At 58.6% G+C, this 26,186-nt stretch overlaps 1 protein-coding gene across 5 annotated transcripts in view; it reads left to right on the top strand.

The window, feature by feature from the left end:
• KCNT1 (potassium sodium-activated channel subfamily T member 1) overlaps positions 1-24,438 on the top strand; it is a 66,887-nt gene extending 42,449 nt beyond the window's left edge. Inside the window, exons 3-32 of one of the 5 annotated variants that reach the window (XM_082775390.1) lie at positions 6,637-6,716; positions 7,347-7,446; positions 8,242-8,298; positions 8,611-8,659; positions 8,825-8,884; positions 9,460-9,534; positions 9,721-9,804; positions 10,186-10,280; positions 10,598-10,778; positions 10,972-11,136; positions 11,592-11,728; positions 12,037-12,100; positions 12,189-12,297; positions 12,721-12,829; positions 13,533-13,682; positions 13,842-14,080; positions 14,989-15,205; positions 15,707-15,812; positions 15,892-16,064; positions 16,269-16,340; positions 16,637-16,771; positions 16,976-17,087; positions 17,496-17,597; positions 17,696-17,779; positions 18,177-18,305; positions 18,580-18,600; positions 19,400-19,703; positions 21,107-21,169; positions 23,608-23,692; positions 23,792-24,438. In XM_082775390.1, the coding sequence (XP_082631516.1) occupies positions 6,637-6,716; positions 7,347-7,446; positions 8,242-8,298; positions 8,611-8,659; positions 8,825-8,884; positions 9,460-9,534; positions 9,721-9,804; positions 10,186-10,280; positions 10,598-10,778; positions 10,972-11,136; positions 11,592-11,728; positions 12,037-12,100; positions 12,189-12,297; positions 12,721-12,829; positions 13,533-13,682; positions 13,842-14,080; positions 14,989-15,205; positions 15,707-15,812; positions 15,892-16,064; positions 16,269-16,340; positions 16,637-16,771; positions 16,976-17,087; positions 17,496-17,597; positions 17,696-17,779; positions 18,177-18,305; positions 18,580-18,600; positions 19,400-19,703; positions 21,107-21,169; positions 23,608-23,692; positions 23,792-23,912 (3,478 nt within the window). In that variant the 3' untranslated portion in view covers positions 23,913-24,438. The remainder of the gene's footprint in view (positions 1-6,636; positions 6,717-7,346; positions 7,447-8,241; positions 8,299-8,610; positions 8,660-8,824; positions 8,885-9,459; positions 9,535-9,720; positions 9,805-10,185; positions 10,281-10,597; positions 10,779-10,971; positions 11,137-11,591; positions 11,729-12,036; positions 12,101-12,188; positions 12,298-12,720; positions 12,830-13,532; positions 13,683-13,841; positions 14,081-14,988; positions 15,206-15,706; positions 15,813-15,891; positions 16,065-16,268; positions 16,341-16,636; positions 16,772-16,975; positions 17,088-17,495; positions 17,598-17,695; positions 17,780-18,176; positions 18,306-18,579; positions 18,601-19,399; positions 19,704-21,106; positions 21,170-23,607; positions 23,693-23,791) is intronic. The other 4 variants (XM_082775388.1, XM_082775389.1, XM_082775387.1 and 1 more) reach the window with 4 other exon arrangements.
• Positions 24,439-26,186: the final 1,748 nt, after the last annotated feature.

The raw sequence follows: 26,186 nt of genomic DNA, 5'->3' as shown, positions 1-26,186 counted from the left end.
AGCGATGCTCAGGAAGGCTGATCTGGAGAAAATAAACAGGTGAACTCAAAGCAGGCTGTTTAAAACCCATTAAAACCTATTAAAATACAGCCTGCAGAAGCAGTGCTGTGCCCTGTGGGTCCCCCTGTCCATCCTCCCTGCAGAAAGTGGGCCCAGCCCTCCTGCAGTAAGCTGAGCCTCCCAACTTTTTGTTAAGTTTTTGGTGTCTGGAAAACAACCCTTTTTCAGGTGAGAATTGGAGTGGGGTTTAGTTTTCCTTAAGAATTATTTTATGTATTTTCTTAGCAATTAGACAGGTTTTGTGAATTCAGGTGCCTAGGGGGAAGAGGGAAAGTTTCAGCACAACACCTCGGGGTTGCCTCCTCCCTCTGTGAGCCAGGCAGGTGCTGCTCGGGAGCCTTCGTCCCCCGCCGTGGGGAGCGGGGTCTGGAGCAACCCCCCCTTTGTGCCAGCTTCTCACCATCCAGCTGCCAGCTGCTGGTGAAAGGAGAATTAGGAGAAAATCAATTAATTTGCTGTTTCTTGCCCATAATGTGGCTGCAAGGCATGGACACGTCCTGTGCAAAACCCAGCGTGTGCCAGGGGGACTGGAGCAGCCCCTGCTGCTGCGTTAATCCGATTTTATGCGAGGGGAGCGGGGCTGGCTGGGCGCCTTCCTGCGCTCTCCTCGCCTCCGCTCTGCAGCTGGAGGAGCTCGGGGATGTTTGTCCCCAAACCTGGGGTCCATCAGTGCTGGGATGGGTGTGGGTGCAAAGCTGCAGGGCAGGGAGTGGGGCTGTGGAGGGCCAGGTCTGCATCCCAGGGGTATGGGGGGGCTGCTCTGCTCTTGCTGTGTCTGGTGAGGGAGGGCTCCAGCCTCACACCTCGGCTTCTCGCTGCGTGCCTGCTTGGACATCCTCAAACCCTCTCGGGGCAGCAGTCACACAGATAACAACAGAGGCAGAACAGCAAACTCAATATATGGCAGGGAGGCTTCTCTGTTAGCTGGATAGCTGGGGAGTGAATTCGCTTTCTGTTGGGCTCGCATTTTAATTGAAATGAGGATTTATTGCTTTTATATTGTTTGGACTATACTAGAGCGCTGTGGGCTCATAAAGCGTGAGGTGAAATGAAAGAAATCCTTCCCAGGCTGGATCTGCCCCTTTTTTTTTGGTGGTATCGCCTACTTGCCCTGATCGGGTTAAACAAGGCTGCCTCCCCCAAAAGGCAGGAGGGCACTGGCTGTGCGGGGGCTCCCATGGGGTCGCATCCATCCCCTACTGAAAGGGGATCATTTTGGCACAGGGGATTCTTTCCTTCGCAGCTGTATTGCCCAGCACCGTGCTGCTGTGTGTTATTTCGGTCCAGGGAAGGGTTATTGCCATGGATGGCAGCGGGGCAGTGCTGTGTGGGGCTGTGGGGCTGCTCCCCAGCTTGTGGGGGAATTTCCTTCAGCTGGGGTGGGCTCTGCTGGGACCCTCAGGGACATGAAGCTGGAACCTTCTGCAGCGCCCCATGCTCCTGCCCATCTTTATGCTCTCTCCCACCACACCATCGACACCCCATGTCACTGTCATCTTTCTTTTGTGTTCATTTATTTTTGTTTATTTTCCTTTTTATCATCACCAACCGTGAGCACAAGCTCAGCTCTCTGAAGGTGCGCAAGGATCCCACGGTGCCAGACGCCCAGCCGCACCCCGAGCGGCACCTCCCCAAATGTAAAATCTTTGCACAAAGTGTGAAATTGATTCGAGGCAGAGCAGAGACTCATCAAAGAAAACCCAAAGAGCACAAGTAAAGGTTTTTATTTGCGGAGCTGAGCCCGTAGAAGAGCCGGGCACTCACAAAGCCACCTGACCATGCCTGGGTGCCCGAGGTGGGACCCTGGGGTGTCCCCGAGTGGTCCAGGGCTCGGTGCCAGCTTTCCCTGGCGCTGCCTGGCCACCGTGCCATTTGTTGGACACTGACCTCGCCCCTTGTGATGCTCTCGCCCCGTAGGCCCCACGCCGAGGATTTCAGCGTGGATTCCTCCTTCTCACAGTAAGTGCCGTGCATGCGTGCATGTCGTGTCGGGAGCGGCGCGAGCAGGACGTGCTGCCACGAGCGGTGCTTGGGGTGCTCCGGGTTGCCCCAGCTCCTTCCTTGGCTGCTCTTGGCACTGAGGGTCGTGGGCAGTGCCTGCAGAGCTTCCTGAAACCAAAATGGGTCCCACCATGGGGAGCAATATCTGCTCGGCTCCTTCCTGGGGAAGGAGTGATATCTTGGCAGCAAACTGGTGATTGCCCATTAGCGATGAGCTCCGTGCGCAGACTCTAATTAAACAATCCAGATTCATCAGCAGAAGCAATTATCGGAGCAGATTCCTGAGTGTCAATCTCCAATGTTGCAAAACAAATAGGGCAAACAAAGCGCAGCATGTTATTCTGTTGCATCTTCTCTTTCTGGATTTTCATCTTTTTTTTATTATTGAGAGCAACGGTGCGGCTGCGGGGCCGGGTTCCCCGTGTGGTCGATGCAGGGATGAGTGTGTCCCTGCCTGGGCTCGTGCTGCCCACGTGTGAGGAGGAAAATCCCTTCCTCACCACCTGCAGCTATCACACCTCGAGGCTGCAAACTCGGCCCGAGGCTGAGCGCCACAGGTGCTGAATGGAGCTGGAGAGGAACCGCAGCATCCTCCAGGGCACGACGAGCCGGTCAGCTCTTGCAGCACGAAGCTCCCACTTTCCCCAGCAGCCTCCCCAGTGAACGACAGGGAGAAAAATAAGTTCAGCAGCAGATTTCTGCTCTATTGGTACAGATTTTCCTGCAGCATGGGCAGGGCCTGAGCCATTCTGCCTGGTGGCACGGAGACATTTGTGGAGCTGGTGAATGGGGCCGTGATGGGTGGCTGGGAGGACCAGCCTCACGAGGTGCAGCTGCCCTTGCTGGTGGGCAGCCCCTTTCCAAAAGCAGCTGCTTGGAGCCTGCTTTTTACCTGAATCTTAACAAATCCGTAGTGTTCCCTGTTGGAGCCAGGGTGGCATTACCCGAGCCCAGCTGCGTTTAATTTGCCGTGGAGAGGTTGGCAATATCGCCTCATTCCCTTGGGCACAAGGCACAAATCTCCTGTAATAAAACAGGAGATACCTTGTTGTTTTTTTTCCTCAGTTTATTCCCATGGTAAACGGAGAAAATTCTGAGGAAGCCACTGAGCAAGAGCCCACAGGGCTCCGTTTCGAAGCCGCTGCCTTGCCTGCTCCCGGGGCTGAGCCGTGCGGGCGGTGCGGAGCCGCGACACCCCCTCCTCTGAGCAATTGTTCAATTAGTGCTGACGGAGCGCGGGGGCAGCCTGCGGCGCGCGTCTCGCTCTGGCAGGCGCCCAGGTGCTGTAATTGCACCTGATGCATGCACCCGACGTGCACGCAGACGTGCGCCCACCTCCCCTGCACTGTCCCCAGCAGCTCCCTGTGGTGGCTCCCGGTGTCCCCATGTGTGCTGGTCACCTCCTCCCTTGTCCTGAGACATTCCCTGGGTGAGAATGGTGCTCCCCAGCCAGCTGCAGTGTAGGAGCAGGGACTGGAGATGCAGAGAGCTGCTGATACCTCTTCCTCTCTTTCAAGAGCCATGTTTATTCCATGACACATTTCTCACGGTGAAATATTTTCATCCTCGTGAAACAGAGCCAAAGCATCCCATGCACGTAAACCCCTCCTCGGGGAGCAGCGGCGAGATTTTGGGCAGCATCCAGGCGGTGCCGGGCGCTGGGTCCCTGCTGGGTGCTGCTCCCGGAGCCGTCTCAGTTTTCAGGCAGCTGTCAGCCACGGGGCCGGAGAGGAGCCACTGTGCCCACCGTGCCCCCTGGGTCTCATGGGGACGAGGAGCTCGGGGTACGGCCGCGGCCCCCCAGGGTGAGCCCCGGCGTGGAGCCGTGCTTGTCGCCGTCACGGGTGGGTTGGTGGTGGGGTAGGGGGTGCGTGGGGCTGGGGGGGGGTGTGGGTGGGGGCTGGCAGCTGGCCGGGCTCCTCCTCGCCTGTTTTAATGCCATTGAGCAGGGCTGTGCCCATTTCGGTCTCGTACCCTGCGCTTTTCAGAAGAAATTATTGTGTCTTTTTTTCGGGAGCTCATCGCCTTAGAACAAATTGTCTCTAATCTTAGATTAATAAAGCACAGTAAATAACCGGGCGAAGAAAATGAAATTGCTCAGGCATTATGGAGTGCATAATAGCAGTAATTACACTGCCAAGCGAGGGCTTGTAACCAAACTTGTACCTCGATGCTTATCGGGGCGGCTGGCGGGGCTGAGCTGCTGCCGCCCCCCCAGGGCATGGCCCCGCAGAGCTGCCGGGTGCTGGGAGGGCACGATCTGGTGCAAACCCTGCAGACAGGGGTCCTGGGGGGCTGGGGCTCCTCACTGGGTGCTGTGGGCATGGGGGCTCTGGGGAGAGTGTCTTGGGTGAGCCGGGCAGTTGGGATGCTGAATTGGGGTTGCGAGCGGCGTGGTAGCGCAGCCGGGGTGTGCCATGGGCACGCTGATTTTTATTTTAAGCTGAATTCTTGATAGTGAAATTAGAGGATGTGCTCTAAAAGATCTGATCCATTAGGTCCCTATCTGGAAGCGGGATCTGTTGTGCTTTCCTGTGACTGCTGCCCAGTAAAGCCACCACTCGCTCGCCATGGGTGGGACTCAGCCAGTGCCCAGCCCAGCCCCGTGCTGCTCACATTGGGGCTGCCCCGTGCCAGCAGCCAGCACCCGCCTCCCCCCAGGGCCATTTCAGCTGCTTTCCCAGTACTCCTTCTCCCCATTGCCTTGTGGTTCTTACTGGAGGTGTACGGCTACTTCACCATCAAAAGCAGATCTCTCCTAATCATTCACTTCTTTTATCCACCAGCATTTATATTCACAATCCTGCGGTGGGCTGCAGGGCTACAGAGCAGCTAACCAGCTGGCTGCCCCCAGGGATTTTTGCTGCTCATGGCAGGGAGATGAGTGGTGTCCCCGAGGTCCCCCCTGTGCTGGGCATTTTGGGGTTTTTAACACGGAGAAGGAGCAATTACCTTGTGTGGGTGGCATTGCGAGCTGCCTGATTTATGCCCTGGCACAGCTGAATTATTTGCAAAGTCTGGCTTTGGAAAAGGTTAATGTTAACGTGTTCGAGCTGTGCTTGCAAAGTTCCTCATCTCTCAGCTGCCAGCCCCTGAGGTTCTGCTGCCATCCCGGCCATGCGGGGTGCAGGCGTTGGGGTTTGCATTGCTTCGGGGCCAGAGGGACACATTTGGCAACTGAAAGTTTGATAACTCTTATAAAACATTATCCCAACTATCTTGCCTGAGGCGATGGTTTTCTCTCCATGTGCTTGCTTTTTGTACATAAGAAGCTTGTAAAGTACAAGCCTGCCTCTCCAACCTGACGAGCAGCTCTCGAAGGGATGCCACGTTCCTGCGGGCACAGCCAGCTGCTAAATGCTGGCATCACAGCACAGGGTCCAAATAGTGGGGGCTCCTGAGCCATCCCCAGCTCCCTGCCCGCCCAGCTTGGTGTTCACACACGGTGAAGGTTTGTTTTCCCGTCTAGCACATGAGCCTGGCAGCTGCTGCCCCATAAATCACGTCCTCGGGGCCGTGTTTGGCTGCAGCCCGTGCCACGTGGGCACAGGGATTGCGGAGGTGGAAGGCACGGGGCGGGGGACTCGGGGTCTGACACCGTGGTTTGGTGCCCGTGGTCTGCGCCTCGCCTGGCAATGCGCCTCGGTGACCTCCAAGCAGTTAAAAAATAGTAATTACAGCAGCGTTTCAAGGGCTTAGCAAATAGAGTGAGAGAGGGGAAATTGCTAAATCTTGGCACTTGACCCCGTTATTAGCGGTGGCACTGAAGAGTGGGCCCTGTCCTGCTGGGAACCTAAAGCAGAGCGTCGGGCTGCACTGAGCAGGCAGTGTGCCTTATAGCCCTGCCCACGGGAACGATTTGGGGCTGGATTCTGGTTTTGGGTGTGCAAGACAGAGCTGAAGGGGTGGATGTGTCTGGGACAGGAGCGGCCGTGCCCAGCGGGGCTGGGACGAGCGGGGTTGGCTTGGTCCCTCGTTCCTCCTGGCTCCGACCCTGTCTGGGAGAAGCCCCCGGTGGTGGCTGTCCCTCGCCTCACCCCGGTGCCACCAGCCACTGAGGGATGCTCAGGGCTGGCTGGCAGCTCCTGGCTTCTTCTGGAACGGCCAAATGCGGTTTCTTAGCAACACGGGGAATTTTCCTCCTTTTCGATCAGATTTGGTTCTTAACAGCTTCGCTGCCGAGTGTTGCTCCGGCACGGGTAAGGCCGGGGTGTGGGACATGGCCCTGGCTGGCTGCAGCCCTGCGAGCAGGCAGGGGGACGGAGCTGGGGGGATACAGCCAGGGGGAGAGCAGCATCCCAGGGGGTGCAGAGAGCTGCATGGTGCACGTTAGGGGAGGTGTTTGCCCCCCAGGCTCCAGCTTGGTGTACCTGAATGAGAGCAGAGCCCTTCACCCAAGCTGGAGCCATGCCGTGGGGCACTGGGATGCCACCAGTAGGTGCTGGGTTGCCCTGGGGGCAATGGGGCTGCCGGGGATGGCTCGGGGGAGACTCAGCTTGCAGGGGCCAGGGCTGGGTGCGGGGGTCCTGCCCATGCCCCCCGCACTGACCGTCCCCATGGGTGCTGTCCCCGCAGGGTGCAGGTGGAGTTCTACGTGAATGAGAACACCTTCAAGGAGCGCCTGAAGCTCTTCTTCATCAAAAACCAGCGGTCGAGTGAGTGATCCCTGCTCGTGTGGCAGTGGGGATGAGAAACCATTGCCATCTGCTGGCAGCCGGCCCTGTCCGGCCCCGGTGCTGAGCCAGGATGTGGTGCCCAGCCTGGGGCTGCCGCCACCCTCTGCCCTGTCCCCAGCTGGAGTTGGGCACCCCCATGGCCCCTCAAAACCCCTCACCCTCCCTTCGGCCCCGCAGATGAGCTGCCCCTTGACTAATGCTGTTGGAAGCTGTTTTCTCATCAGCTGTCCGGAGGGAGCCCGCTCGTTAATTCATAAGCCCACATTTTCCTTTCCTCCCTGCATCCTGCCGGCTCGTTAAAATGCTGGAGCGTGGCACAACAGGGTGCCCACGGGGAAGTTTTTAATGAAAATGTGATAAATTCCTCACTTGCACTTTGAGTAATAACCTGATCAACTGGCTGGGGAGGGAGAGCGGATGGAGAGGCTTTGCTCGGCGCCCCTCCTGCACGCTGCCCGCAGCCCTGCGAGGGGGCTCTGCCCATCCCGTGCTCTTCTGTGTCTGCTCCTTCTCTGCACCTGCTGTGCCATGGGGCAGTGCCATAGGGCTGTGCCATGGGGCTGTGCCGTGGGACCCTGCCTTGCCCACGCCGTGCCCCCTCCACCGCAGGTCTGAGGATTCGCCTCTTCAATTTCTCGCTGAAGCTGCTCACCTGCCTGCTCTACATCGTCCGCGTCCTGCTCGACAACCCGGAGGAGGGCATAGGCTGGTGAGTGCCACCCCACCTGTGGCCAGGGCTCTGAAAGCTGGGGCACACAGCCCAGGCACACGCTCAGCGCATTGCCAGGCAGGTGTTTTCTGGATGCCGACGCCCTTGAAGACACACACGTCTGCTAAATCCCATTTAAGTGTTAGGGAATTAAATGCGTTTTGCCATTCAGATCCCCGAGGTGACAGATGATTCCATCTAGCAGCTCTGCTCTGGGTTTCAGCAGAGCCCTGTTTTTAATATGTCCTTGCTTTGTTTATCTCACATGCAGATTTTTATTTTTATTTTTTTTTTCAGAGGGCTAGGGCGCTCTATGAGAATTAGCAGTTTGATTTTCTCTGTGTAAAGGTTGCAGACAGCCAAGGACATTTGCACTGTCCAAAATTGGTTGCGACTCCGTGAGAATTAAGAGCGACATGGGCAGGCAGCCCTGTGAGGTTTAATGCAGCTGCAATTTGGGGACACCCCCCCGTTAGCTGGGGGACATCAGCCCCTTTGGGTGTGCACATGGTAAAGCAGATGCTGGCCTGTGGGAGCGCATCCCTTGCTAGCAGGCAGGGTGACTAAAATGTTTAATACTGCTGGGGCGAGTTAGGGTCCTGCAGAAACTACCAGGATGAGCACCAGCACGAGCCTGACCCCATAGGATGTTGTCCCAGGACCTCTCCCAGTGTCAGGACAGATTGGAGATGGCATCCCCTGAGCTGGGGAGCCAAAGCTTGCACCCCTTGTCTGTCCTTTTGTCCCTCCACTATCCCACTGACTGCTCTCCCCGGGTTTCTGTTTCTGTTCCAGCTGGGAATGTGAAAAGCAGAACTACACAGTCTTCAACCAGTCCACGAAGATAAACTGGTGAGCTGTGGGATGCTCTTGGTGCTGGGTCTGGCTCTGCTGTGACAGCGGGGACACAGCAGTGGGCACGGAGCCTCCCAGTGAGGAGGGGACTGGAATGGGCTGGGGTCACTGGTGGGACAGGAGCTGTGCTGGGTGGGCTCACAGGAGCTCGGAGACTGTCAAACCTGGCTTCAGGCTCTGCATGGAGCAATACCAGTAATGAGCCTGCCTTGGATGAAGTCAGAGATGGCCTCGGGCTGGCAGGCAGTGAGGAGTAAAGGCGCTGCTAATTAGGCTACGGTTCAGATCCATCTGCTGTGTTCTTTGCAGGTCACATATCTTCTGGGTGGATAGAAAGCTGCCGCTGTGGGCTGTTCAGGTGAGTTCCTGGCCACGTGGAGGTAACGGTGCTGGGTGCCCACCAACGCACCAGACGGGTGCAGGAAAACCGAGCGGGGAGGCTGAGGCTGAGGTGTGCAGCAGCTGCTGCTGGGGGCGGCTGCAGGAGCACACCCCGAGCAGTGCCTGCTGTCTGTCTCCGCAGGTCAGCATAGCTCTGATCAGCTTCCTGGAGACCATGCTGCTCATCTATCTCAGCTACAAGGTGAGCACCACGCCGGGAGGCTGCGGTCACTGTGGCCACTTGTCCTCCGTGTGTCTGTCCCACTGTTGCCAGCGGGCACTGCCCCAGGGGATGGGGGTGTGCTGGCTCCCTGAGCTGGCCAAAGGCTGGGACTTTAGCAAACAGCATCTCCTCACAGTCCTCGGGAGGGTTTTTGGATGTTTTGTGTGGCTGCTGGAGATATTTCTCTGTCTTGGGCCCATCGGTGGCTGATTCCCGTCCCTGGGGGCAGAAAAGGCTCAACCCCAACATCCCCCACATCATTTGAGTCAGAGGTTTGTGTTCATTGCTGCCTCAGTCCTTACACAAAGCATTGCTGTCCCCAGCTTTTGTCAGGGACGACCACCGACAGAGGTGCCACCCATCTGGGAAAAAAATGGGCATTTTGGGAAGTTTTGTCTGGCACCAGTACTGCAACTGCCAGGCAAAGCGCGGCATCATCCTGCCTGCGCATCCTTCGCACGTCTAGCAGGGGCCGGGGCACTGGGAGCATCTTAATTGGCCTTTGGCATACTTTCAAGCTTTTTAATTAATTGTTGTTACTTTTAATTCCTCAGGGGAACATCTGGGAACAGATTTTCCGCATTTCGTTCATCCTGGAGATGATCAACACAGTGCCCTTCATTATCACGGTGTGTATTCCCCGGGGTCGCTTAAAGCAACTTTAAGTTTAATACATACTGTGGTTTTGGTGGTGAAATATAGAAAAGCAGGTGTCTGGCCAAGCAGTATTTACAGCTGGCAGTTATTTTTGGTAAAGAACTCCATTGCTCCGAGTCCTTTGCAAGTCAGCCTGTGAGAAACTCTTGCTTTTCTAGATATTCTGGCCTCCTCTGCGGAATTTGTTCATCCCCGTTTTTCTGAACTGCTGGCTTGCCAAGTACGCCCTGGAAAACATGATAGTAAGTGACCAGACATCCCTCCTGGACATCCCACCTCCTCTGCCATAGGAACTAAAAGGCTGCTGTGCCACAACCTGGCACTGAGGTGCCCGAGGGCAGATTTTGGGCAGGTTTTCAGGTGCTGGGATGAAGTTTGTGGGGTTGAGGCTTGGCTGGGCACCTCCTGGTGAGGCTGGGCTGCGGGTCGGGTCCCTTTGGTGTGTGAGCAGGGGATGCCCACCCGCTCCATGTGCCCCTGGTCCCACGGCACAGCTCAGCCCTGGGCTGATCATCATGGCTCTGTGAAACCCGACCCTGCCAAGGGTTTCACATTTCTGGAGCCTGCGGGCAGCTGCAGGGGCTGTGGCTGTGCTGCTGCTGAGGCTCCTGTCCCGTCCCCAGAATGACCTGCACCGAGCCATCCAGCGGACCCAGTCGGCGATGTTCAACCAAGTGCTCATCCTGATCTGCACCCTGCTCTGTCTCGTTTTCACGGGGTGAGTGTCACTGAACCCCCGCCACCATGCCTCTGAGCAGCTCATTTGTAGGCCCAGCTAATTAACAGGGCCCTTACCCCGTGCACGGCCAACAGCAGGGGCAGGTTTCCGAAAGGAGCCCTGCTCTGGGTGGGTGCTTAGATCTAAATCAGGCTTCTGGGGCTTTCCTCCCATCCCCTCAGTCTGGATTTGAAGCATGTAATACCAATTCAGTTGCTGAGAGGACAGGAAATGAAGCTTTGGGGCTCGTGAGTCCCTGTCAGCAAAGGCAATCTTCTCAGATGAGTGCTCGAGGGCCCTGTGCTTTCCCCCTGCAGCACCTGCGGCATCCAGCATTTGGAAAGAGCAGGTGAGAAGCTCTCCCTCTTCAAGTCCTTCTACTTCTGCATCGTCACCTTTTCCACGGTGGGCTATGGAGACGTGACACCAAAGATCTGGCCTTCCCAGCTCCTCGTCGTCATCATGATCTGCGTCGCCCTGGTTGTGCTGCCGCTGCAGGTCAGAGCCAGGGCTGGAGAGGCAGGACAGAGACCCTGGGCTGGACACGGAGACGTTCCCCACGTCCCCAGGGTCCCTCCAGCTGCCTGCTGCCATCAGCCACCCCATAGACCGTGTCTGGGAGGCAGCAAAGCACCGCGGCCTGCCTCCCTGCCCTGCTGCTGGGACATCAGCCCCCTGCTTTTGCTTGCAGTTCGAGGAGCTCGTCTACCTGTGGATGGAGCGGCAGAAGTCAGGAGGCAACTACAGCCGTCACCGGGCCCAGACGGAGAAGCACGTCGTGCTGTGCGTCAGCTCCCTCAAGATCGACCTCCTCATGGATTTCCTCAACGAGTTCTACGCCCACCCGCGCCTGCAGGTCAGGGCCGGGCCCGTGCCCATGCTCACAACTTCTGTGTTTTGCCCATGCTGGGTTTCAGTGGTTTTGGGCATGGCCAGGCCACACCAACTGAGCCTGGCTCTTGTTTTGCCTGATCTGCCCTATGTGGGGAAGCCTGGGCGACCTTTTGTAAGGATGTCTCCAGTGGATGGAGTCTGACACGGGAACAGAATGTGTAACTGCAAAACCACAGGGGCTTTACCTGACTGGAATATCCCCACTTAATTAGTGATCTAGCAAATGACTGCACCTTTCCGTTTCCATGAGGCGCCAGCACTACGGAGCTGCTTCAGATTGGCATTTCCTTGCAAAGCTCACCTACACTTCATTACCAATGCTCAGCCTTCATTCCATACACCCAGTTTTAAAAATCCTGCTCACTTCTGTCTGCAGGCATGCGGGACGCCAGCCCACAACAAGCCTCTCTCTTTCAGGACTACTACGTGGTGATACTGTGCCCCACGGAGATGGACATCCAGGTGCGGCGGGTCCTGCAGATCCCGCTGTGGTCGCAGCGGGTCATCTACCTCCAGGGCTCTGCGCTGAAGGACCAGGACCTCATGAGAGCCAAGTGAGCAGCAGGACGGGGGGATTGCAGGCAGCCACGAGGGGGGTACAGGGCTGGGGCCAAAATGCTGCTGCTGGGGATGCTTGGCTGCTGCCTGTGCTGCCCACTAATCCCTAAACATTAAATATTCCTTGGGGGGATGCAGGACGGCTGCAAGCACGGTGTAATTCAGCCACACGCGTCCCCAGCGCAGTGTCACTGGCTGGGTGACGATGGCCACGCTGACATCTCTGCGGGCGCCCCGGGTGGTGCCTGCAGGCTCCCGGCGTGGCCGGGCTGGGTGGTGCACGGGCGCTGCTCTCTGTTTGCAGGATGGACAACGGGGAAGCCTGCTTCATCCTCAGCAGCCGGAACGAGGTGGACCGCACGGCGGCGGTAAGCTGCTTTGTGGTTTGTCCTAGCCATGGAAGTGTTGGGGGAAATAAGCAGCCAGGAGCTAGCCCGTGCTTTGCTCTTCTATTAGGACCACCAGACCATCCTGAGAGCCTGGGCTGTGAAAGATTTTGCTCCAAACTGCCCTCTCTATGTTCAGATCTTAAAGCCGGAGAACAAGTTTCATGTAAAGTTTGCCGGTGAGTCTGCGGGGCTGTCCTCCACAAGCTGGATCTTTTTGGGAGCAGTTGATGTTTCCAGGGGTGATCCCATGCCTTCAGAGCCCATGAGGGGTGGGTTTGCAGGTCAGGGGTTCAGAGTAGAGGAGGAAGGGAGGTGTATGTAGGGAGGGCCGTGGGTCCCCATCCCGTCTGGAGGGCCAGCATGTTCCCCTGTCCCCCTCCACCACCACAGTGTGCTCTCCAGACCCCGACACCTCTCTGCCCTCCTTGGCATGTCCCAGGGCAGCGCGAGCTGCTTGGGTTTGCCACCCCGAAATCTCCAGGCAACAGAAGCAGAGGCACCTGGTGCCCTAGCCCTAGCCCTAGCCCTAACCCCCTAACCCTAACCCCCTAGCCCTAGCCCTACCCCTTCCCCTACCCCTAAACTCTTTTTCCTTGTAGATCACGTTGTCTGCGAGGAGGAGTGCAAGTATGCCATGCTGGCTCTCAACTGTGTCTGCCCCGCCACCTCCACGCTCATCACGCTGCTGGTGCACACCTCCCGCGGCCAGTGAGTGCTGCCCACGTAGGGTGGGGGGACTGGGCACCCATGGCACAGGCAGCACCCTGTCTGCACCCCCGGAGCTCCTGTCCTGGCAAAACACCACCCGAGTTGCAGCCCGGAGTCTTTTCCTTCCAGCCAGCAATTACTGGTGGGAGGTACTGGGGGCACTGTCTTCGGCGGCAGCCCGGGGCACGCAGCCTGGTTGTTCCTGTGCACATTGCCTTGCTGGAGGCCAGGAATAAAACATCTTGTTTGTACTGAGCTGCTCCCGCTGGCAGGAAGCTTGATTTACCAACCGCGAGGCTGGAGCCTGCAGGTTGTTCTGTGGGACTGTACAAAGTGCAGCTGGAAGCAGCTAGGTGGGCCCTGGCGCGGGCCCCTTGCCCCTTAGCAGAGCCAGGACTTGCTGTGCTTTGTTAAAGTGAAATCAAAGCGTTCCAAAACATCCTTCCCAGAGCTTCTCGCCCCATGCTCTGAGCTGTTTGCCAACACTGGCTCTCAGCCCTGCCTCCGCCGCTCCCCTGGGAGCCCTCATTAAATAAAAAGGCACTTAAAGTCGGAAATCTAAATGAGCTCAGCCTCGGCCTGGAAGCGCTGACAGCTCATCGCCGCCACCTCCCCGCTGTTGGACTGGGTGGCAGCCTCAGCACCCCTGGGTGCTCTGGCTCTGGCTGTGGCCCCGTCCCGGCACACGGCTCTGTGCTTGCAGGGAGGGCCAGGAGTCCCCGGAGCAGTGGCAGAGGATGTACGGGCGCTGCTCAGGCAATGAGGTCTACCACATCCGCATGGGCGACAGCAAGTTCTTCATGGAGTACGAGGGGAAGAGCTTCACCTACGCCGCCTTCCACGCACACAAGAAGTGAGGACCGGGGGGCAGCGGGCAGAGCTGGGGTCAGGGACAAGGTGCTGGGAGCAGCACTGGGGCTGGAGGGTGCTTTGAGGTCCCTTCTGCAGGGACGAGGCCCTTTGAAGGGGCTTTTCTCTGGCTTTGAACGCCCGCACCACGCTCCCATCGCAGGTACGGTGTCTGCCTGATCGGCATCCGGAGGGAGGAGAACAAGAGCATCCTGCTGAACCCCGGCCCGCGGCACATCATGGCCGCGTCCGACACCTGCTTCTACATCAACATCACCAAGGAGGAGAACTCTGCCTTCATCTTCAAGCAGGAGGAGAAGCAGAAGAAGAAGGGCTTTGCGGGCAGGGGCACCTACGACGGCCCGTCCCGCCTGCCCGTGCACAGCATCATCGCCAGCATGGGTGAGTCCACGGGGCCCCCTTCTCCACCCCCTTCCAGATCACCCCTTCAGCAAAACACACACAGGTCCCTGCTCCTCGTGTCCTGGGTGCTCTCAGCAAGCCCAAAAGTCACCATTAGAGCTCGTGATATCCATTCCCATTAAGGATATTTGCAGAAATCCCCCGCGTCGTGGCTGAAGAATGAATGCTGTTGGCCTCCTCCTAAATCATGTTTATGATTCACAACCAGCGTGGTTTGCTCTGCAGCGAGTGGTGCAGTTTCCCAAATAAAAAACGCCATGAGTCATTGCTCCCAGCCTGCAGCTGGGAAGACCAAGTTGTGGGGTTGTCCGGAGAGGCTGCGCTGCAGTAGCACATTGTACTTCAGGCAAATAATTCATGCATTTATATTCATGAGCAGCAATTTGCATGATTATCCCACAGCAAGCCGCAGAGCACTTTGCTGAGCAGCGCTCGTCAGTGTTCTCATTAGGTGGCTTGTTTGGCTTGTTCGCAGAGGGACTTTTTCAGAAAGTGCAATGAGAGAGAAATTGCCCAAGGGCGAGCGGGTCCAGCCCCACGGCTGCTGGGGGAGGAGGGCACCCAGCCCTGTGCTTGGCTTGCTGTGGAGCTCCCGGCTTTCACACCCATCTGAAAGTAACTATTTGGTGAAGATTTAGAAGACAGCCTTGGCTGGGGTTTCCAACTGAGGCCAAAACCTTGATGGCCATGATTAAAACTCCATAAATACATCTGGTTTTTAGGAGGTGCTGGAGCATGGGGTCATCCAGCTTCTCTGGTCCATGTTGAAGGTCTTGGGTGGGTGCGGTGCGTGGTCCCCCCAGGGCTGACGGGCTGCATGCTGTGCTGTCTCAGCTCCCTTCCCCTCCTCATAGAGCGCGCTGTGCTTCCCTCCCCGCCGCGTCCAGGTACAGTGGCCATGGACCTGCAGAACACCGAGTGCCGCCCCGCCAACAGCAGCAAGCTGGCGCTGCCGGCGGAGAACGGCTCAGGCACCCGGCGGCCCAGCATCGCGCCCGTCCTCGAGCTGGCCGACACCTCGTCCCTGCTGCCCTGCGACCTGCTCAGCGACCAGTCGGAGGACGAGATGACGCAGTCGGATGAGGAGGGCTCGGCGGTGGTGGAGTGAGTTGCCCGCGTTCGGTCGCGCCGTCCCTCGTTGCAGAGAGGCATGGATGCTTTTTAATTCGTGCCCATCTTTAAGTGAAAATTGCTGCTTCTGGTTAATCAGAAATGCACATTACGATTTCTTAAGAGCTGTTAACCAAAACCAAATCTAAAAATGGGCTGTGAGGTCTTTGCTTCCTTGTATGGCTTAGCGTCCCCCTCCTCTCCTGCAGCTCACTGTCCTGTCTCCCTTGAGCCAGGCTCCTACTTGCTGCGTTCTCTGCCAGTGCTGGGAACATTGCTTATTTGCAATCTCAGGACCCTTTGCATAACAAAAATCATTCCTAAGTACGTGGTTTTTTGGGCATTTCTGTCTGATACAGGAGAGTTTTGCAAAACATTTGCCACTGATGTGTTCGAGTCCTGGGTCTGTGACTCTAAAGGTTTTTCCAAAGGTCTGAGTGCTGTATACACAGAAACTCTCCCCGTGTCCTTATAGTTCTGCAATTTCTTCTGCAGGTACGTGAAAGGCTACCCACCGAACTCCCCCTACATTGGGAGCTCTCCGACCCTGTGCCACCTTTTACCCGAGAAGGCCCCGTTCTGCTGCCTGAGGCTGGACAAGGTGAGCGGCAGCGCTGGGGCCGAGGCGGGTGACGGCCGGGGGCTGCCACGGGTCCCCGAGCTGCCTCCCCTCCCCGCAGGGCTGCAAGCACAACAGCTTCGAAGACGCCAAGGCCTATGGGTTTAAGAACAAGCTGATCATCGTGTCGGCAGAGACCGCCGGGAACGGGCTGTATAACTTCATCGTCCCCCTTCGTGCGTACTACCGGTCCCGCAAAGAGTTAAACCCGATTGTGTTGCTTCTGGACAACAAGCAAGTACTTCTCTGCAGATGCTTTCCATTGCACCGAGCCCTTCCCTGTATTAATGGGGGCATTTCACAGCATGTGGGGACAGAGCAGTGGGGCAGGGAAGGCAGCTGCACTGCCAGGGTGCCCCTTGGACAGTGGTGGGGACGCGGCTGTGTGCAGCTCCATGGAGCTGCTGACCCCCTTGCTTTCTGTTGCTCTCCCTGCAGGCCAGAGCACCACTTTCTGGAAGCCATCTGCTGTTTCCCCATGGTTTACTACATGGAAGGCACGATCGATAAGTAGGTGTTTCTGCCCATGGCCGTTGTTAATTGCTTTGCTGTCTAACGGCACCGCGTTTACCCAGTCCTGACACCCGCATGCCAGGGGGGGAGATGTCCCCCCAGCCCCTCACCCTCCCATCCCGTGGGTCGGCTGCCACAGAGCTGACCCCGCTGTGGGCTTTTTGGGTTGTGGAGTGAGGCTGGTAGCTGGGTGCTGGTGGCGAGGAGGCGGCTGGGTGCGCGTCGCAGCGCGCTGCCTCCCTGTGTCCTTCCCAAGGGCTGACCCCGCGCTCTTCTCTTTGGGGACTGCCCAGCCTGGACAGCTTGCTGCAGTGCGGCATCATCTACGCCGACAACCTGGTGGTGGTGGACAAGGAGAGCACGATGAGCGCAGAGGAGGACTACATGGCCGATGCCAAGACGATCGTCAACGTCCAGACCATGTTCAGGTGGGGTGGGCAGCCACGGCCAAGCCCAGGGGGTGCAGGTGCTGCAGGGAGAGGTCACAGCAGCACTGGGAAAATACAAATCTATCCCACTAGGTCTGATCTCAGGAGGGCACGGGGGAGGTTTGGGTTTTCCTCGGGCTGTGCACACAGGCAGTCCCTCGCTTCTGAGGCGGCGGCTGGACCACAGGTCTCTTCCCATCACAGGCTCTTCCCCAGCCTCAGCATCATCACGGAGCTGACCCACCCCTCCAACATGAGGTTCATGCAGTTCAGAGCGAAGGACAGTTACTCCTTAGCCCTTTCCAAGCTAGAAAAGGTAAGGGAAAGCTTTCGCTTCCTGGGAAGGCAGTGCTGGGCGCAGTGACACTGAGCAGTGGCCTCTGGGCTCCTCCTTCAGCTCAGTGACTGTGCTGAGGGCTTCTGGCAAGGGGGAAATGCCCCTAAACCGCACCCTGAGGCACCTGAAAGCACCACATCCAGCCTGTGTCCAAAAAAAACAAACCGTTGGTGATGTCTCACACGTTTCCATGGAGAAAATCCCTTTCACCCAGCGTGAGGGATGCTTCCCCGCCTCCCTGCTGGCACCCCCAGAGCCACTCATCTGGTGCCTTCCCATTCGCACCACACATGGGGGAGGCCGTGGGGTTTTGCTTTGCTTAATACCCCAGGAGGATGGGGAACAAAATCCCACCAAGGGTGCTCCCCAGGCCCTTTCTGCTTCCAGAAAGAGCGCGAGAATGGCTCCAACTTGGCCTTCATGTTCCGCCTGCCCTTTGCAGCCGGCCGGGTCTTCAGCATCAGCATGCTGGACACGCTGCTCTACCAGGTGAGCGCCGCGGGAGCTCGGTGGCAAGGGACAGTACGTCCCCCAAAGTGCCTCTGCAAACCTTTTCCCCATCTTCCTGCCCAAACGTCTCCCCGCAGTCGTTCGTGAAGGACTACATGATCACCATCACCAGGCTGCTGCTGGGCCTCGACACCACGCCGGGCTCCGGCTACCTCTGCGCGGTAGGCACCAAGGCTGCGTGTGTGGGCATGGGGGGGTCCCCTCGTGGGGGAGCAGGGAGAGAGGCAAAATTGAGCAGAATGGGGCAGAATGGGGCAGCTCATCGCTCCTGGCATCATGTGTGGGCAATCTCAGGGCTCCCAGAGCCCCAAAATCATACAACCAGAGGATCGTTTAGGTTGGAATAGACCCAGAAGAGCCCCAAGTCCAACCACCTCCTAACACGGCCATGTCCACCTCTGAGCCGTGTCCCAAGCCCCACAGCCGTACGTCCTCCTTTCGGACGGGAGCTGCCCCTGATGTTTTTGGGGCTTCCTTTCGGGTCTGGCTTCCTTCAGGGGAAGCTCAGAGGTGGCCCCAGGTGCTGATGGTGGTCGATGTTTGTGCTCTGCTGCTCAGATGAAGATCACGGAGGACGACCTGTGGATCCGGACGTACGGCCGCCTCTTCCAGAAGCTCTGCTCCTCCAGCGCGGAGATTCCCATCGGCATCTACCGCACGGAGTCGCACATGTTCGCCACCTCCGAGGCAAGGGGCAGTGCGTGCAGGAAGGGGCTGGGAGTGTTCCCGGCCCCATCCACAACTCGGTGGCATTTCCTGGCTCCTGGGGCCAGCTCGGTGCAAATGCTCATAGCTGGGAGAGAAGCATCTCAGAGAGGTGCCTGCAGGCAAGCAGGGATTGCTTTATCAGCAATCCAGCGTATCATGTCATTAAATTCCCAGGGGCCAGGGGATGCTGCACAGCAGGGCTGCCCATTTCCTGTGCTGACCCATCTTTCCCCTCTTTTTTCCCCAATTGCAGCCCCACGACATCAGAGCGCAGGTGAGTACCATTTGCTCCCAGTCTTCGGGCACTAGGTGGGGAATTCCCTTGGGATTATCAGCTCTGCCAGGCTCCCCACAACACGGGCACTGCTCCGTGGGCGGTTTTGGGGCTGGTTTGTGTGCACCTGGAGCCCTCCCTCGCTTTGAGCCCCTCCTGCAGCTCCGGCACGGCCCCGGCAGCCGGGAGGTGTAATTACGCAGCACGGGGAGCAGGAGCGAGCCTGGCCCCGCTGTGAATACCTTTGGTTTTGAGCTTTGTAGAAGCAGCTGCAGGGAGCTGAACGTTGACATTTAATTAAATGCGATCCTGTTCGTTCTTAGAGGTGCTTTAATCCACTTTATTCGAAAATTAGTGCTTACCAGCGGGGCTTTCTGTGTCAGACGTGGCAGTGCATCTGCTGCAAGATGTCGGAGAGGAAGACGAGGGCAATTCTGCCACTTGGGCAGCCAAGGGAGAATTGTGCTAGCAGATACCAGGCACCCGTTATGCCCCATGGCCGATGGTGCTCTGGAGAGCTTACCCCAAACCTGCTGCCCAGGCAGCTTTAGCAGCACGGAGATGATGTGCTGGAGGAGCATGGAGGTGGGATCCCAGCCCACCAGAGATGTCCTACCCTGTCGGAGACAGGACTGGCTCTTTTTACATGGCCAGGGTGCTACAAAGCAGCCGTTCCCAAGGCAGGCTCCGTCCTGAGGACGGGTCCCGTGGTGCGGGGTGGGCCGGGAGGCAGCAGCCCCCACACGTGCCCCTGGGTGCTCCGTCACCCTGCTCCCCCCGTCACCTGCCGGGCTTCCAGTCACAGATCTCCATCAATGTTGAGGACTGCGAGGACACGAAGGACGTGAAGGAGCACTGGGGCATCAAGACGAGCCACCACAGGAACTCGTGCTCCAGCGACCAGTCCGAGCACCCGCTGCTGCGGCGCAAGAGCATGCAGTGGGCGCGCCGGCTGAGCAGGAAGGGCAACAAGCACTCCAGCAAGACGGCCGAGTGGATCAGCCAGCAGCGCCTCAGCCTGTACCGGCGCTCAGAGAGGCAGGAGCTGTCGGAGCTCGTCAAAAACCGCATGAAGCACCTGGGCCTGCCCACCACCGGGTACGGTAAGTGCCGCTCGGTCGCGCTTCCCCGCAGCGGCGCGCCCCGTGGGCTCTGCAGGTAATCCAACGTGCCCAAGCCCTTTGGATGGGACTGGGGCCATCTCCATTTGCAGTCCTGTCCCTTGGGGTGGGCGAGCACGCAGTGACGCAGTGCTCCAGGCAGTGATCACCATTCCTGGGACAGTCCCAGTTGGGATCTGAGTCACTGGGTGGATGGGGGGGCACCGGGCAGCCTGTAACGCAGAGCCCAGGTTGGCTCAGCGTTAGGCCTGGTAGAAATGGTGTTAAGGACACCAAACCCACTGCCCTCAATTCAGCAAAACCCGACAGTCCCACCCCGTAGCACTTCAGGGAGAGGCGACCCCCCCGTGGGCTGGTGCAAGGCCCCCGGTGTGGGTGTGAGCTCGGCCTCCTTCACCAAATATCCTGAGCGGGGGTTTCGGTAGCAGCAGGGCCGAAGGCTTTGCTTCATTGCGTGTGACCGCAGTGTGTGTGTGTCGCTGTGCGTGCGGCTTCGTGGTGTCGTCAGCACGCAGGGTCCCTCTGTGCAGCCGCCTTCCTCGTGGGGTCTGCCCCCCAGCACCGCTGCTGGAGCCTGTCTGCCTCCCCGGGAGGGGGGAAATCCCCGGCCCCCGGTCCCGACGAAGCCCTCACCCCGCGGCTTTCTTGGTTCGTTTCGTCCTCTCTTTTCCTTTGAGACCATCCTGTGCTGCTGCCTGTCTGCTCCATGCTGGACGAGCTTCCATCGCCACGGCCAGGCCCCCGCGCACGGCGCCGAGCCGGGGCCAAACCCCGGGGTTTTGCTGCTGGCTGATCCTCGCAGCCCGCAGGCCGTGAGGGTGGGGAGAGGCAACGTGAACGACTGCGGGGCTCTGCAGCGCTGGGTGCTGGGCACTGGGTGCTGAGCGCTGGGTGCTGAGCGCTGGGTGCCTCCCCGCCCCGGGGGAGCAGTGGGGACAGGTGGGTGCAGCTCGCAGCGCAGCATTCGCCTCTTTTTGTCCCCAGCTGGTCCCCGAAAGCTCCTCCGGCTCATCCCGGGAGCCTCCCAGCTCCCTTCAGGGCTCTGCTTCAGGGCCTGCAGCACAGCTGATGGCACTCGCTGCCTGAAACGCTGCCCCGCAGCCCCGGCCCTGCAGAGAGCACGGCAGGGAAGGGCCGATGGTGGGGATGGAAAGCTCCCCGGCCACCCCGGGACAGCGCAGGGACACGGCGTGTCGCCTGCCAGCCTGGACGCCGTGGCGTTTTGGAAGAACACCTTGCTGTGCCTGCTCTCCCCTGCCTTGGTCTTTTTGCTCATTTAATTGCTGAAGTGCAGGAGCTCGTCTCTAATATTTGCCGAATCATGGCTTGCTGACCTCTCTCTCTCTCTCTGTTTATGTCTGTGCCTTTCCCTGTATGTTCTGTAGAGGATGTAGCAAATTTAACAGCCAGTGATGTGATGAATCGGGTAAACCTGGGATATTTGCAAGGTAATGCTCTTTCCCTGGGAGTCACGCGTGACTCACGGCGTACAGCGTCCAACAAGATCATGCCAGCTAAGCCCAATCCACACCCTTGCCGTTTTTCACCTTAGATATTCGAGCCTTTCACACACTCAGTTGTTGGGTGGAGGTGGAAAACCAGAGACCGTCCTGCAGCTTGCGGGGTGGACGCAAGGCTCTGTGCAGTCAGGAGACAAACAGCACAACTTCCCTAGCCCAATTCATGCAAGGAACCACAGCCCGCTGCTGTCTCTAACAGCCACCTCCTCGCAGTGCTCTGCGAGTTGGTATTGATCTGTAAAATCAGAGGCATTTCTAGGAGGGGATTTTGGGATCCTGGTGGGCAAACCAGCGCCACGCGTGCTGGGGATGGAGCGGGATGGCAGAGTGCGGCCGCTCGCCTCCGTGCTGCCTACATCTCATTGCGAGCTCCATGGCTCTGTAGGGTTTGGAAAGCCCTGCTTCATCCCAGGTTTGTGTTTGGGAGAACGCCGAGTTTGGCAGCCCGTAGGTCCCAGCAGTTGCCCCGGGCTCAGCTCGGGGCTGGGAGGGAAGGGTCGTGGGGCAGCCGTGTGGTCCCAGCCCTGCCGCGGGCGGCTCGGCGCTGCGGGGCTCGTGCTCGGCACACGGCTTCACACAGCAGGGCTCAGGAGAGCCTAGAGGTCAGCCACAGCCCAATTGATCCATGTTTTAGGCTTTGCTAGCCCATGCTTAAGGTGAAAAGTTGGCATTTTCCTATCAACCGTGTCCATCACCAGACAACCAGCCCAGCCGTGGCTCATGGAAGCCCCGCGCCAACTCGGTATATTGCCAGCTGCTCTGCGGAGCTCAGACCTCGCTGCTTTTTCCCCCCTCCCTCGGCAGCGTTTTGGCTCCGTGAGCCACGCTGCGGGATCCTGGCACCGGGAGCCCACCCGGGAGCCACCCCCACCAGCACCCGTCTGCAGCGGGCGCGTCGCTAGCGTGGGAGCAGGAGCTGCAGACACCCCCCCCACCCCCAAAATCCTACCTGAGGGTGCCGATGGGCTGAGCCCTGCCTGGGTGCAGGGGACACTGTGGCAATATACATGGTGGGTTTGGCAGCGCTGCATGGGGGTGGGGGGGGGCAGGAAAAGGTGCTTCCATGGCGCAGGAGAACCTGCGGTGCCCTGGGGACCCCCGTCACGGCGCACCCCGCGGGTCCCGCGCTCTGTGTGCGCCCCAGCGTCGCCATTCCCCATCCCTGCCTCGCTGTAAGGCTGAGCACTGGGATGGCCGAGGGCTCTCAGCGCTGGTGGGACCGGTGAGAGCAGCAAAAGTGGCCCCTGGGGAGGGGGTGAGCAGCAAAAAACAGAAGGGGGGGGGTCCATGAAGGGGAACCCTTCCCATTTCCCCTGCCCGCCCTGTGCTGGAGGTTTCAGCCTGGGCTCAATCTGCTCCTTGCCCACCGTGCACCACCAAGCAGGTGCCCCGTGGAGCTCGATGTGTCCCGTTGCCCCCCCAGTGCTGCTCGGGGAGGGGGGGGTCATGCAGAGCCACCCGTGCCGGCATCCCGGTGAGCAGCCTTGCAGCGAGCCCGTGTCCCGCCGCGCTCATCCCGCCTCCCCAGCACCCGTCTGTCCCCCGCCATCCCCTTCGTCCTGTCCATCGCACGCCCTCGCTGTGCTCCCGCTGCTACTTGTGTCCCCTGCCCCTCCCTGGTGCCTGCTCCCCCCCCTCCCCATGATCTTGTTTGGTAGCGAAGGGCCCCGCGTGCTCGGGCTGGCGTCGCGGCGGCTCCGTGCCTTAGGGCCGTCCCCAAAGGAGGGGACACACGGCGGCCGTGTCCCCCGGGCAGGAGCAGGGAGCGATGGCTGAGCTTAGTGCTGTTGCTGGAGGGTGACAAATTCAGCAGTTCAGTGAGGGAAGGAGGTGGCAAACCGTTGTCGTGGCCCTGGGGTGGGGTGGGGGGTGCTTGGAGGTGACCCCCGTGGGCAGGTGCTTGGAGGCGTCGCGCTGTACCTAACGCGGCAGAACTAACGTCTTTCCTTTCTTTGCACTAAAACAAGGTAAGACACCTTTATTTATTTCTCCTGGGGCGGGATTTTTAAGTGAAGAGTCTGCGAGTCCCCTGGCTGGGGAGTGGCTGTGGGGCACGGGAGGAGGTGGTGGCAGTGCTCCTGGTGCTCGCCCTGCTGCGGTGGCACGGCCCTGCAAAGGGACCGGCGTGCTGTCCTGGGGACTGGCTGCGACCCCGCTGAGCTGGGGATGCTGCAGGGGGCTGTGGGGGCTGCCAGATTGTTCTCTGGGTGTCCATTGGGATGTCCATTGGGGCATCCATTGGGACATCTATTGGGGTGTCCATTGAAGCATCCATTGGGGCATCCATCGGGGTGCCCGTTGGCACATCCACCAGGGCACGGTGCCGGCCCCGCTCACCCTCACCATCCCCTTCCCTCTCCTGGCAGACGAGATGAACGACCACCAGAACACCTTGTCCTACGTCCTGATCAATCCGCCCCCGGACACGCGGCTGGAGCTCAACGACATCGTGTAGGTACCCCCCACTGACCCCAGTCCAACCCCAAACTGGGGTCTCCACGCGCGGTGCTGGGGTGCAGCCCTGCAGCATGCCCCGTTTCTGCCCCGCAGGTACCTGATCCGCTCGGACCCGCTGGCACACGTGGCCAACGATGGGCACAGCCGCAAGAGCAGCTGCAGCAACAAGCTGGGCCCCTGCAACCCCGAGACGCGGGACGAGACCCAGCTCTGAGCACACCCCCGGGGCCGGGGGCGAAGGGAAAGGAAGAGAAGGGAAGGAAAGAAGGAAGGAAGGAAGGAAGGAAGGCTGCTGCCCCGTGCTGGGGCCAGGCGATGCCCAGCCTGGCTGTGAAATGCCCTGGAGGGACGGGACAGACAGACAGCCGGCAGTCACCCACGTGGGTGTTTTTAACATTTTCTATGAATACCGCAACTAGTGAGAACATCTTCGCTGGTGCTGGCGGGATGTGTCCGAAACCACAACTGAGGCTGCTCAGCAGGAGGATGCAGGTCGTTTGCAATTTCTGGGGCACCGCTGATACAAGAGAAGCCACGCTGTGCTCATCCTGCTCCTCTTTCGCCTGACATCCCCGAGGGATACCCAAAATGTGGCTCTTTCACCCCAGTTTTCCCCGTCAGCTTGCTGGGTGCTGCCGGGAGCTGCGCGGAGGCGCTGGGGAGGACGGGGCAGGACGGTGCAGCCCCCTGCAGCGCCCTGGCGGCATCTCCAGAAACCAAACCACACCAAAAAGACAAAAACAGACCCAAAGCCATGCCAGACGTCTGCCACGGGCCTTGTCGCATGTGCCCAGGCGTAGCCAAACCCTGGCTCCAGCAGCTGCCACGCCGGGTGTCGCGGTGGCTCTGGGCAGGGCGCACAGGGACGTGGTGCTGGCACCGGCCACCACTCCTGGGGCTCAGCACCAAAGGCACCGAGGGCAGGGACGTGTCCCCATGCTGCCCCTTCCCCTCGCCCCCTTCCCAGCTCCTCACAGTGCTGTTTGGACCCGATCCAGACCCCGTGTGCCAGCAGCTCCTGCCCGTGGTGGCGATGCGTGGACGCACAGCCCGGCCTCGCCGCCCGCCCCGGCTGAGCGGCACAGACCTCTGCAGCAGAACAGGAGATGTATTTTCCATCTATTTTTGCACACTTTACAATGTTGACGTGTAAAGGTTTTCTTTGACTGCCAAGTAAATAACCGAGTTGGTAACTTTATATACTTCTACATTCATATGTTAAAACTTAAATGTGATTTTTATTTTGGTTTATTTTATTTTTTTTTTTGGCTGAGAAGCCTGTAAAGCACAATGTGGCCGTGCCATCCCGGCAGCACCCCAGACGCTGCCAGGCGGGTGGGATTTTGCTGTTACCATCTGCCAGTCCTTCTCCATGACACACAATCAAAGCTGTTTACAAAAACCTGTTTAAAAACTGCGGCACCTCACCAAGTGGGTTGAGACAGGACAGACCTTTGTGGCACCTGAAGCAGGAGGAAAAGTCCAGTCCCGTGGAAGCTCTTGGAGGCCTTTAGGAGGAAAAAAAGGCCAGCTGGTAGTCTGTACAGCTTCTGCAGGCTGATGGTTGGACGGGCTCTGGGCTTGGTCTTTTTGTAATCCTAATTTTTGCTGGTTTGCTGACCAGGAGACCCTGCACGACCTGCAGCCAGGCAGTCCCGCCCCTTCCCCTGTGCTTAGACGTGGGCACAGACAGAACCATTTCTGATGCTTTTTACATTTTTTTGTTTGTTCGTTTGTTTTTATCTATTTTTGATCTTGTTGGCTCCGGCAGACACATGTTTTATTTATTTGCATTTGTACCTTGTCATGCCAAAAAATCTGAAAAGTTTTGGCAGGCTGAAGGGGGAGAGCAGCTGGGGGGACAGCAGCACGAGGGGGCTGCACCACGCGAGCCTCGCGATGCTCTGCTATCACCGCTCCACGTGCTAGTGTGGTTGGGTGAGCCTGGGGAAGAGCCCGGAGAGTTTCCAGCCCTGCTTAGCCATGGGGACAGCGGCGCAAAGCAGAGCTCCAGAACCAAAACACGGCGTGGGCGATGTGATGCTCCACGTGCTGCCCCCCTCAAAGGGCCCGGCCCGGCCCCACTGCGGTGTGTGCAGGGCCAAACGCCCCCGGTCAGCTCAGCAGAGCTGCGTGGGGCACCCACAGCCCCACGGCCCCAGGCTCAGCCACATCAACCCTCCTTAAACCCTCCTAGCACGGCGGGGGAGGCTGCAGGGGCTTCGTGAGCGTGCCGAGACAGCCGCCCTCGCTGTGCCTGTGCGCCGCCGATGATGCTTCTGTTTAATGTATAAATACGTGTATTTAATGAGAAAAAGCTGCGTGTATAAATCCTACTCATTTTGCATACATTATTTCTATGGTGTAAATTTACAGCTGACATTCTAATGGGATGTTTAAAAAAAAAAAAATCCTGTAGATACTTACCTGTGGTCGATGCAAGTCTGAGAACAAATGTTTAATTTTTTTCTAATTCTTTAGACTCGGT

This window comes from Aythya marila, assembly GCF_965140915.1.
Source record: "Aythya marila genome assembly, chromosome: 19".
Classification (NCBI taxonomy): Eukaryota; Metazoa; Chordata; class Aves; order Anseriformes; family Anatidae; genus Aythya; species Aythya marila.
The sequence above is the reverse complement of the archived record's forward strand: the minus strand, read 5'-3'. Positions and strand labels throughout refer to the sequence as shown.